The 12858-nt window shown below is 45.8% G+C and overlaps 1 protein-coding gene across 1 annotated transcript in view; it reads left to right on the top strand.

Annotated features, from left to right (window-relative positions):
- LOC126263529 (juvenile hormone esterase-like) overlaps positions 1-12858 on the top strand; it is a 462481-nt gene that overhangs the window by 395565 nt on the left and 54058 nt on the right. Inside the window, exon 8 of the mRNA XM_049960623.1 lies at positions 10292-10445. Coding sequence (XP_049816580.1) covers positions 10292-10445 — 154 coding nt within the window. The remainder of the gene's footprint in view (positions 1-10291; positions 10446-12858) is intronic.

Here is a 12858-nt window from a genome sequence, read left to right as displayed (position 1 = left end):
TGGACGATGCGAGCTTCGCGCAACCAACAGTGCTCCCGCCGTCTTGCAACAATACATCACCACTGGGGAACAAAGTGTGAGCCGTGGGATCGATCTGATCAGCCACATCAGACACACAATGCTTGGTAGTAATGCAGTCTTTCACAGTAACAATGGGGCAGCTGGAATACCACAATACACGGTTCCCTAAATCGTCTTTCAGAGTAACCATGGGGCAGCTGGAATATCACGACACGGTTCCCTAAATCGTCACAGACTCCCGCCCTGTTCTACTCCTGGAACGTAAACTTGGCCAGAAGTTCGAAACAATGTGCAGTAAGACTCATCCGACCGAATGACTTTCTCCATTTGCTCCATAGTCTAGGTCTTATGGCTTCGGCATCACGTTCCCCTCTTACGGCCATTTCAATCATCGATGAGTCGTTTTGGAATTCCAGCCAGCCCTGCACTTCCCAGCTTCCGGAGTTCACTCGGTGTCCTTTTGGTGCTGATAGGTTTAGCGAGTGCGGCGTTTAGTTCTGTTGTGACTAGTGCAGCTGCCGTCGTCTTATTTTTCGTCACAGCCATCTTCGATGTCCGTCTGTTAGGTTTACTCCACACTGTGACTCAGCGAATGATATTATACCATTTTCCCTGTATGCGGTATAAATCTTCGACACGGTGCCTCTTGAAGCACCAAATATTTCGGCTACCTTCGTTAAGGAAGCATCCACCACACGGGCGCCAACAATTTGCTCAAGTGCGAATTGACCTCCCTCAGACAACGCACTCACAGCTACACAGAACACTGTTGTGACCACAGCGGACACTTGCAACCTTTCTGAGGACACTGCACAGCTGCCACTGGTGTCAAATACAACGGCTCAGCATTTATGTTCAAGAATGCATTTCTGGCTGTGCTTCCATATTTTTGTCCAATCCCTGTAGTAAAGTTATTTGGAATATATTGTTAATTCTCTACGTACATAATTTTATGGTGAGTAAAATGCTATATACTTAACTATTTATACAACACGTGGACAGTTAAGCCATGGTCTGTCGGTCGTGCACCATCTTGTACCTTGAAACAGAAGGGGCTAGACTTGGCCACTGTTTCTATGTTTCGATAGCGTGTATCTATACGTGGAACTGTTCCAGTGTTTCGGAACGGCTGTGGTTCACTGAGGTTCACTGTTTCGAAACAGTGGTGTTTCATTCCGCCCCTGTCTCGGATAACCGGACCAGATTCGATCTCGAGCCAGACACAGAAACTGTATCGTTGTTTCAAAATAAGGCTGTTTCAGTCCATCTGTGCTTGGAATGGACTAATTGTATCGAAACAGTAATGTTTCATTCCGCTCGGTGTCTGAAGAGATTCGGGCTCGGCACAGGTACTGAAACACAACATACCACTTCATGAAACACTTTCAAGAGTGTCGAAATCTTTTTGACAGGCATGAAGCTTAAGATATCAGAAAATAAAACTTCGTTTCTAGCTGACTGTCCTATTCCGAAATGGCGTAACATCTGCTTTATAAACACTAACCAAACAATAAAACAACGCATACTATTCACATTCAAAATAATAAATATGTGAAAATCATTCAGTTAAATTATACTTTTTTTATAACATACGCTTCTCTGTTCATGTACAGTAATCATAATAAGAAACGCAAGTAAACCTACAACATTTTGAATAAAAAAAAGGCGTAGAGTGACAGTTATTAACATACACATAAATTTGATGGAGGTATAATTACAAGCAATCTGTTTGACATATCACTTATAGTGTAATGGTGAACGGGAAGGGCTGGGGAGCATGGTGAATTTACGAGGTGCATTCAAGTTCTAAGGCCTCCGATTTTTTTTCTCCGGACTGGAAAGAGATAGAAACATGTGCATTGTTTTAAAATGAGGCCGCGTTCATTGTCAATACGTCCCAGAGATGGCAGCACCGTACGGCAGATCGAATTTTACCGCCAGCGGCAAGAATGAGAACTGTTTTAAATACTTAAAATGACGACGTTTTCCTTACTTGAACAGCGTGGTGCGTGGTGTGAAACCAATTGAAATTCAGCGACAGTTGAAGGAGACATGTGGTGATGGAGTTATGGATGTGTCGAAAGTGCGTTCGTGGGTGCGACAGTTTAATGAAGGCAGAACATCGTGTGACAACAAACCGAAACAACCTCGGGCTGGCACAAGCCAGTCTGACGACATGATTGAGAAAGTGGAGAGAATTGTTTTGGTGGATCGCCGAATGACTGTTGAACAGATCGCTTCCAGAGTTGGCATTTCTGTGGGTTCTGTACAGACAATCCTGCATGACGACCTGAAAATGCGAAAAGTGTCATCCAGGTGGGTGCCACGAATGCTGACGGACGACCACATGGCTGCCCGTGTGGCAAGTTGCCAAGCAATGTTGAGGCGCAACGACAGCATGAATGGGTCTTTCTTTTCGTCGGTTGTGACAATGGATGAGACGTGGATGCCATTTTTCAATCCAGAAACAAAGCGCCAGTCAGCTCAATGGAAGCACACAGATTCACCACCACCAAAAAAAATTCGGGTAACCGCCAGTGCTGAAAAAATGGTGTCCATATTCTGGGACAGCGAGAGCGTAATCCTTACCCATTGTGTTCCAAAGGGCACTACGGTAACAGGTGCATCCTACGAAAATGGTTTGAAGAACAAATTCCTTCCTGCACTGCAACAAAAACGTCCGGGAAGGGCTGCGCGTGTGCTGTTTCACCAAGACAACGCACCCGCACATCGTGCTAACGTTACGCAACAGTTTCTTCGTGATAACAATTTTGAAGTGATTCCTCATGCTCCCTACTCACCTGACCTGGCTCCTAGTGACTTTTGGCTTTTTCCAACAATGAAAGACACTCTCCGTGGCCGCACATTCACCAGCCGTGCTGCTGTTGCCTCAGCGATTTTCCAGTGGTCAGAACAGACTCCTAAAGAAGACTTCGCCGCTGCCATGGAACCATGGCGTCATCGTTGTGAAAAATGTGTACGTCTGCAGGGCGATTACGTCGAGAAGTAACGCCAGTTTCATCGATTTCGGGTGAGTAGTTAATTAGAAAAAAAATCGGAGGCCTTAGAACTTGAATGCACCTCGTATAATAACGGCCCGAAACGCCTTGAAAGACAAAATTTTTTTCTGTTATATTTTGTTATTTATTCGAATTATTTGGCGTTATTTGTGAGTCTATAGTCAATGTGTCTATTATCCACAATGATTCCCTTTGTGTGCATGGATATTAGCAGGATGGGTATATTACCCATACTAACGGAATGTGGGAATCCCAGTAGCATATCCGTAGTTTCTGCAGCTTGCTCCCACCTCCAGTTCCGTTCGTGGTGGTTCTTCTGTCTTCTGTCCTCAGCCAATTGAAAAGTATGAAACTCACACGACACGAAAGCAGTGCATTTGCTGCAGGAAATACGGAACTGCCAAGTCGCCCAAGTGATAGTTTCATACTTTCTGCAATATGATTAGCGCTCTCGCACCTCATTTGTGTTTATATGGACATACTTATACAGTAGACATTCAAGGTGACAATGTATAGGTTTATTAGATTACAAAACACAAACTTTCACTGTTTCGAAACAGCGTATCGAAACATTCCATTGTACTGTTTCATTTGTTTCGAAACAGTTACGTGTTTCAGTTTGCCCATCCCTAGAAGGGGCTCTTTCACCGCGGAACACGTAATGCTTGCAAATGAACAACAATTCTTTAACGGCTTAATAACTTTACCTGTCATTGTTATGGTTTCGAATACCTTCGGTATCAAAATATATTTAACTTATAACTGGTTTTTTAATACTCCTGCGTAATTTGATTACACTTACTGGTTATTGGAGTGTAGAATAATAATGTAACAGGTGGACGACTAAATACAGTAAATATACTATTTTCTCCACTGAAACGCTTTTAAATTTCAATCGAATATTTGTTCCTAGATACATGACCATGTTGTACCTTGGAACAGTTTTTCACATTTCGAGAAACCTTAAGTTTCCGGAGTAATTTTTGTAATTTCAGAAGAAGACTGCAGCACATACAAAGTGAATGCCATGAATGCGTTAAATTTCTACTACGGGTCTAGCTAGACGCTACAGTTTGAAATGTGTACCAAGGTGCAACACTCTCGCTTACTGTTTTACAGGCATCCCTGTTCAAATACTTTGCAGAGATCGCGATGCAATCGGTGTTGGTCAGTAATGCAAACTTAGAAGAGTCCATTTAAACTTCAAAAGACGTTCAGAATCAAGTGAAACCACTATTAAAAATGTAATGCCACGCAATGCTAAACTGGGACGTTAAAATGCATTTTTTTAAATTTTTATTTATTTATTTTTACTGGAAGCACTATATGCATCAGAGACTATGGTTGTTGGAGATTACTGTAGAGATGCACAAACTGAAAAACAGAAGCGGAAAATTCTGAGGAAATATTATATAGGCCTATGACATCACACAGTAAAATGGTGCTTTGTGGAAGGGGAGGACATTTGAGCACTATACGCTGATACGAAAGTTCACTAAGACCGTGTGCAAGATATGCTTGAAGTTTTATGGCCATACTTCTTGACTCTTCTAACCACAGTGAAGGAATCTGAAATACTAACATAATTAGGTTGGTTAAAAATATGTAAGTGAAAAGTTGTGCCTTATAAAAGTAATGGCAGAAGAAACCGATAATTTTAAGATGTACACTGGACTGAGATACCTGCATCGCTTAACTTCAACTTAGAGGAGGTGGATAGACCAAAGGGATCCAACTGCAAGGAATGAACAACACTAGACACTCCTATGCGGATGATGTAGCATCAACAACTAATTCCAAAAGAAAATTCATGATAATGATGTAAAAGACTAATCCAAAATGGCTGCAAAAACAAGTTTACCTGTTAATGAGGCGACTGAATATCTGATAGCAAGTACGAAAATCCGAAGTGGTGCACCTTTGATTCACTTTCAAAGCAGTTGGGTGCTTGACGTAACTAGGGGGTATTTTCAGTAAAGAGAACAGAAAAGATGTAGGGATACCCGTCTAACAGAAGCTAACAAAATGGTTTACAGTTGCCTCAAGTTCTGAAAGAAAAGATCACTGGCAATAACTTACAGACTCACCCAAATGAGTTAACTTTCTTATAAGCAATGTTATACGGATGTGAATCATTCAGGTATCTAGAAAGAAAAATGAAGAAAAATTGAACTCATCGGAGAAAAATATTATTCAATGCCTTAAAAGAGAACATTGGTTGCTTTGGAACGCTAAAGGTGGTGTAAAAACTGGTAACTGGTAACTGTTTACTGATGACAGTAGCTTATCACTGAAGGATGTTGAGTGCAACATACGCATTGTGTCAAATGATCTATTTCAAGGCACAAGTTGATGACTTGCAGAAAATAAATTGGTGCTAAATAGCAGTAATCGCAGTAAGACTCAGTTTTTACTGGTTGTAACACACAATTCAACTAAAACTAACATTTTGATTACGCAGAATGGGCATATTATTGGTTAGTCTGCAGTACCAGACTTCATCGGCGTTCACATAGATAGAAAGCTCTGTCATGGAAAACCTATGTTCCGAATCTAGTTGAAAAACGGAATGCTGCTATATTTGCCGTTAAGACAGAAGCTGCAATAAGTGATAGTCGAACACGAAAATTAATCTTTGTTTTTTTTTTTTAATTTGCTCACGACGTACGGTGCTACACTCCTGGAAATTGAAATAAGAACACCGTGAATTCATTGTCCCAGGAAGGGGAAACTTTATTGACACATTCCTGGGGTCAGATACATCACATGATCACACTGACAGAACCACAGGCACATAGACACAGGCAACAGAGCATGCACAATGTCGGCACTAGTACAGTGTATATCCACCTTTCACAGCAATGCAGGCTGCTATTCTCCCATGGAGACGATCGTATAGATGCTGGATGTAGTCCTGTGGAACGGCTTGCCATGCCATTTCCACCTGGCGCCTCAGTTGGACCAGCGTTCGTGCTGAACGTGCAGACCGCGTGAGACGATGCTTCATCCAGTCCCAAACATGCTCAATGGGGGACAGATCCGGAGATCTTGCTGGCCAGGGTAGTTGACTTACACCTTCTAGAGCACGTTGGGTGGCACGGGATACATGCGGACGTGCATTGTCCTGTTGGAACAGCAAGTTCCCTTGCCGGTCTAGGAATGGTAGAACGATGGGTTCGATGACGGTTTGGATGTACCGTGCACTATTCAGTGTCCCCTCGACGATCACCAGTGGTGTACGGCCAGTGTAGGAGATCTCTCCCCACACCATGATGCCGGGTGTTGACCCTGTGTGCCTCGGTCGTATGCAGTCCTGATTGTGGCGCTCACCTGCACGGCGCCAAACACGCATACGACCATCATTGGCACCAAGGCAGAAGCGACTCTCATCGCTGAAGACGACACGTCTCCATTCGTCCCTCCATTCACGCCTGTCGCGACACCACTGGAGGCGGGCTGCACGATGTTGGGGCGTGAGCGGAAGACGGCCTAACGGTGTGCGGGACCGTAGCCCAACTTCATGGAGACGGTTGCGAATGGTCCTCGCCGATACCCCAGGAGCAACAGTGTCCCTAATTTGCTGGGAAGTGGCGGTGCGGTCCCCTACGGCACTGCGTAGGATCCTACGGTCTTGGCGTGCATCCGTGCGTCGCTGCGGTCCGGTCCCAGGTCGACGGGCACGTGCACCTTCCGCCGACCACTGGCGACAACATCGATGTACTGTGGAGACCTCACGCCCCACGTGTTGAGCAATTCGGCGGTACGTCCACCCGGCCTCCCGCATGCCCACTAGACGCCCTCGCTCAAAGTCCGTCAACTGCACATACGGTTCACGTCCACGCTGTCGCGGCATGCTACCAGTGTTAAAGACTGCGATGGAGCTCCGTATGCCACGGCAAACTGGCTGACACTGACGGCGGCGGTGCACAAATGCTGCGCAGCTAGCGCCATTCGACGGCCAACACCGCGGGTCCTGGTGTGTCCGCTGTGCCGTGCGTGTGATCATTGCTTGTACAGCCCTCTCGCAGTGTCCGGAGCAAGTATGGTGGGTCTGACACACCGGTGTCAATGTGGTCTTTTTTCCATTTCCAGGAGTGTACATTCTGCAGTAACTGCCCATTCACAAAGGGTATTTGTGGCCCAGAAATGGGCACTTCGAGCAATATGTGGTGTACGTTCGCGAGCCTCCTCTCCACTCCTGGTCAAGAGTTTGGGAATTCTGACATCTGCCTCTGAACCTATATTTAACAATATGTGCTTAGCTCCAAGAATTAACAGCTTTCACTCTGTTAATAATAGGCAGACTCTTGTGCAGAAAGATGTGCTGTATTTTGCGGCATCAGTTTTCAATAAGCAAGATATTTTTAAAAAATTTAGCAATAATCATCGCACTTTTCAGTGTAAACAGATGAATTTTCTCTTGGCTCACTCCTCCTGCTATCTCGAGAAGTTCCTCGGAAAAAATTAAGCAACTTTCATTGTTATATTGCTGGTATTGTGTACTCCGCACCTTATCGTCTGCATAGGATTCGTATCAATTTTATTTGATCTATTATTAGATTCTATGATGTTAATTTCATGCACTGACTCGTAACATGACCATGGAGATTTGCTCGTCAATTGGGGCCCGCAGCAGGTGGTCTCGCGGTCGCGTTCTCGCTTCCCGAGCACGGGGTCCCGGGTTCGATTCCCGGCGGGGTCAGGGATTTTCACCTGCATTGAGATCACTGGGTGTTTGTGGTGTCGCCATAATTTCATCATCATTCATGAAAGTGGCGATATTGGACTGAGCAACGTATGGGAATTTGTACGGGCGCTGATAACCGCGCAGTTGAGCGCCCCCCAAACCAATCATCATCATCATCATCACCACTTGGGTCCTACGGAACTACACTAAGGTGACAGAAGTCATGGTATACTTCCTAATATCGGACTCCCTTTTGTCCGGCGTAGTGCAGCAACTCGCCGTGGTGTGGACTCAACAAGTCGTTGGAAGTCCTCTGCAGAATTATTGTGTCAAGCTCTCCATAACTACGAAAGCGTTGCCAGTGTAGGATTTTATGCACGAACTGACCTGTCGATTATGTCTCATAAATGTTGGGTGTCATTCCAGTTGAGTAACACGAGGGTCAGTGCAAAGTCCGAGAGATGGCACCACCGGCGCGTATCAAGATGATGTTTAGTTAGTAGCATCTTTGGAAAGAACGCACACAAAGTTTCAGCCATATTGGTCTACTTCTTTCGTTTGTCATTCGTGTGAATCAAAGAAGTCGAGTGATTGTCAAAAAATGGACTAAAACGAATTTCGGTGGTGATTAAACATTACTTTCTGAAAGGCAAAACGCCTCAGGAGACTAAAGAGAAGCTTGATAAACATTACGGTGATTGTGCACCTTCGATTAGAACAGTTTATAAGCGGTTTCAAAAATTTTCGGAGTGTCCATATGGGCACAAGCGATGCTGAACATTCTGGACGCCCTGTAGAGGTTACGACTCAGAAATCTTTGATAAAATCCATGATATGGTAATGGATGACAGAAGAGTTAAGGTGCGTGAGATTGCTAGTGCTGTGGGCATCTCGTACGAACAGGTACACAATATTTGGCATAAACATTTGGACATGAGAAAGCTATCAACAAGATGGATTCCGCGATTGCTCACGCTTGACCAAATACGGAATCGTGTGAGGTGTTGCAAGGATGGTCTGCAGCTCTTCAGGAAGAATCCGCAGGACTTTAAGCGTGGATGAAACATGGATAGATTACTATACTCCTGAGACCAAACAACAATCTAAACGATGGGTTACCAAGGGAGAATCTGCAGCAAAAAAGACGAAGACCATTCCTTCGGCCGGAAAGGTTATGGCGACTGTCTTTTGGGATTCGCAAGGGCTAATCCTCATCGACTATCAGGAAAAGGGTAATTATTCATCGTTATTGGACCGTTTGAAAACCGAGCAAAAAAGTCCTTTTCCATCACTACAATGCCCCAGCACACACCTCAGCAGTTGTGGTCGCAAAATTAATGGAAATAGGATTCCAACTCGTTTCACATCCCCCCCCTATTCTCCAGACCTGTCTCCCCCGGACTACTATTTGTTCCCCAATTTGAAGAAATAGCTGGCAGGACAAAGATTTTATTCAAACGAGGAGGTGATTGCAGCAACTAATAGCTATTTTGCAGACTTGGACAATTCCTATTATTCGGAAGGGATCAACAAATTAGGACAGCGTTGGAATAAGTGTGAGACTATGTCGAAAATAAAAAAGGTTTACCCCAAACGCGTAAGTAGTTTTTATTTTTGCACGGACTTTTCAAACGCCCCTCGTATGGTCGGCCAAATCATTTGTAGGAATTGCCGAGAATATTCTTCAAACAAATCGCAAACAATTGTGGTCCAGTGACGTGGAGTGTTGTCCAGGGGACATGAAGTCCATGAGTGGCTGCAAATGGTCTCCAGACAGTTGAACATAACCATTGTCCAATCAATTACCAGTTCAGTTTGACCAGCGGACGGTGTCCATTCCATGTAGACACAGCCCACACCACTATGGAGCCGACACCAGCTTGCAGAGTGCCTTCTTGACAACTTGGATCCATGGCCTTCTGGGGTCTGCGCCACACTCGAACGCTACTATCAGCTATTACCATCTCAAATCGGGACTCACCTGACTAGGCCACCGTTTTCCAGTCGTCTAGCATCCAACACACATGGTCACGAGCCCAGGAGAGGCGCTGCATACGATGTCGTGCTGTTAGCAAACGCACACGCGTCGGTCGTCTGTTGCCACAGCCCATTAACACAGTGTCCTAACAGATACGTCGTACGCTCCAAATCGATTTCTGTAGTTATTTTACGCTGTGTTGCTTGTCTGTTAGCACTGACGACTCTACGGAAACGCCGCTGCTCTCGGTCGTTAAGTGAAGGCCGTCGGCCACTGCATTGTACAGGGTGACAGGTAATGCCTGAAATTTGGTATCGTCCCACGCGTCCTGTTCCAACGACCATTCGGTGTTCATAGTCACTTACTTGCTGTGGTGCGGCCACAATCATTTCGGATATCTTTTGACATGAATCACCTGAGTAAAAATGACAGCTCCGCCAAAGAACTGCCTTTCTGTACCTTGTTTACGCGATACTACCGCCATCTCTTTATGTGCATATCGCTATTCCTTGAAGTTGTCACCTCAGTGTTTATGTGTAAGACAAAAAATAATAATAAATAAACTTTCTGCGTGTGGGGTTGCAGGTGCGGGGCGACATGCTGTTCTTGTACCCGTCGGTGCTGGCGGGCCGCCTCCACGCCCGCCTCCGTGACGCCGCTCCCCTCTACCTGTACCACTTCGCCGTCGACGGCCGCCTCAACATGTTCAAGAAACGATTCGGCGCTGACGCCCACACAGGTGAGACAACCCGACGTGTAGGTACACTCACAGGCATTCAGTCACCCGTTGTTTCGCAGAAAAGTACACTTTACGCTACAGCCATATGTCAATTGAGCACTGGTAGTAAATTTTCTGAAAGAAAAGAAGAACCAGGCTTTTTAAACTTGTTGCTTGGTCAGTGCTAGCAACTGTTACACTGTAGGATACGTCTATAACATTATAAGAATAATGTAGTTGACTTTGAGAATCAGACTGAAGAGCCAAACAAAATGGTACACCTGTCTAATATAGTGTAGGGCCCCGCGAGCACGCGAAAGTGTCACAACACGACGTGGCATGGACTCGACTAGTGTCTGAAGTAATGCCGGAGCCAACTGACACCACGAATCCTGCAGGGCTCTCCATAAATCGGTAAGAGTACGAGGGGGTGGGGATCTCTTCTGAACAGGACGTTGCAAGGCATCCCAGATGTGCTCAGTAATCTTCATGTGTGGTGCGTTTGGTAGCCAGCGGAAGTGTTTTAAGTCAGAAGAGTGTTCCTGGAACCACTCTGTCGCAATTCTGGACGTATGGGCTGTCAATGGACACTAATGGATGCAGGTGGCCACACAGGAAGCTTAGTACGTGTCACCTGTTCGGGGTCTTATCTAGACTTATCAGGGGTCCCATATCACTCCACCTGGACACGCTCCACACCATTACAGAGCCTCCACCAGCTTGAACAGTCCCCCGATGACATGCATGGTCCATGGATTCATGAAGTTGTCTGCAAACCCGTACACATCTATCAGCTCGAATGGTTCAAATGGCTCTGAGCACTATGGGACTTGACTTCTGACGTTATCAGTCCCCTAGAACTTAGAACTACTTAAACCTAACTAACGTAAGGACATCACACACATCCATGCCCGAGGTAGGATTCGAACCTGCGACCGTAGCGGTCGCGCGGTTCCAGATTGTAGCGCCTAGAACCGCTCGACACAGTTCGTAACAAGACTCGTTCGTCCAAGCAACATGTTTCCAGTCAACAACAGTCCAATTTCGGTGTTGACGGCCCAAGCGATACGTAAAACTCTGTGTCGTGCAGTCATCAATGGTGCACGAGTAGGCCTTCGGCTCCGAAAGCCCATATCATTGATGTTTCGTTGTTCATGGCCCAGCACTGAAAGCTGCAGCAATTTGCGGAAGGGGTGCACTTCTGTCACATTGAACGATTCTCTTCAGTCGTCGTTGGTCCCGTTCTACGAGGGCAGTTCAATAAGTAATGCAACACATTTTTTTTCTGAAACAGGGGTTGTTTTATTCAGCATTGAAATACACCAGGTTATTCCCCAATCATTTAGCTACACAACACTATTTTTCAACGTAATCTCCGTTCAATGCTACGACCTTATGCCACCTTGAAATGAGGGCCTGTATGCCTGCACGGTACCATTCCACTGGTCGATGTCGGAGCCAACGTCGTACTGCATCAATAACTTCTTCATCATCCGCGTAGTGCCTCCCACGGATTCCGTCCTTCATTGGGCCAAACATATGGAAATCCGACGGTGCGAGATCGGGGCTGTAGGGTGCATGAGGAAGAACAGTCCACTGAAGTTTTGTGAGCTCCTCTCGGGTGCGAAGACTTGTGTGAGGTCTTGCGTTGTCACGAAGAAGGAGCAGTTCGTTCTGATTTTTGTGCCTACGAACACGCTGAAGTCGTTTCTTCAATTTCTGAAGAGTAGCACAATACACTTCAGAGTTGATCGTTTGACCATGGGGAAGGACATCGAACAGAATAACCCCTTCAGCGTCCCAGAAGACTGTAACCATGACTTTACCGGCTGAGGGTATGGCTTTAAACTTTTTCTTGGTAGGTGAGTGGGTGTGGCGCCACTCCATTGATTGCCGTTTTGTTTCAGGTTCGAAGTGATGAACCCACGTTTCATCGCCTGTAACAATCTTTGACAAGAAATTGTCACCCTCAGCCACATGACGAGCAAGCAATTCCGCACAGATGGTTTTCCTTTGCTCTTTATGGTGTTCGGTTAGACAACGAGGGACCCAGCGGGAACAAACCTTTGAATATCCCAACTGGTGAACAATTGTGACAGCACTACCAACAGAGATGTCAAGTTGAGCACTGAGTTGTTTGATGGTGATCCGTCGATCATCTCGAACGAGTGTGTTCGCACGCTCCGCCATTGCAGGAGTCACAGCTGTGCACGGCCGGCCCGCACGCGGGAGATCAGACAGTCTTGCTTGACCTTGCGGCGATGATGACACACGCTTTGCCCAACGACTCACCGTGCTTTTGTCCACTGCCAGATCACCGTAGACATTCTGCAAGCGCCTATGAATATCTGAGATGCCCCGGTTTTCCGCCAAAAGAAACTCGATCACTGCCCGTTGTTTGCAACGCACATCCGTTACAGACGCCATTTTAACA

The sequence above is a fragment of the Schistocerca nitens genome, chromosome 6 (genome assembly GCF_023898315.1).
Source record: "Schistocerca nitens isolate TAMUIC-IGC-003100 chromosome 6, iqSchNite1.1, whole genome shotgun sequence".
In the NCBI taxonomy this organism is placed as follows: Eukaryota; Metazoa; Arthropoda; class Insecta; order Orthoptera; family Acrididae; genus Schistocerca; species Schistocerca nitens.
This window is presented reverse-complemented; position numbering and strand designations above follow the sequence as displayed.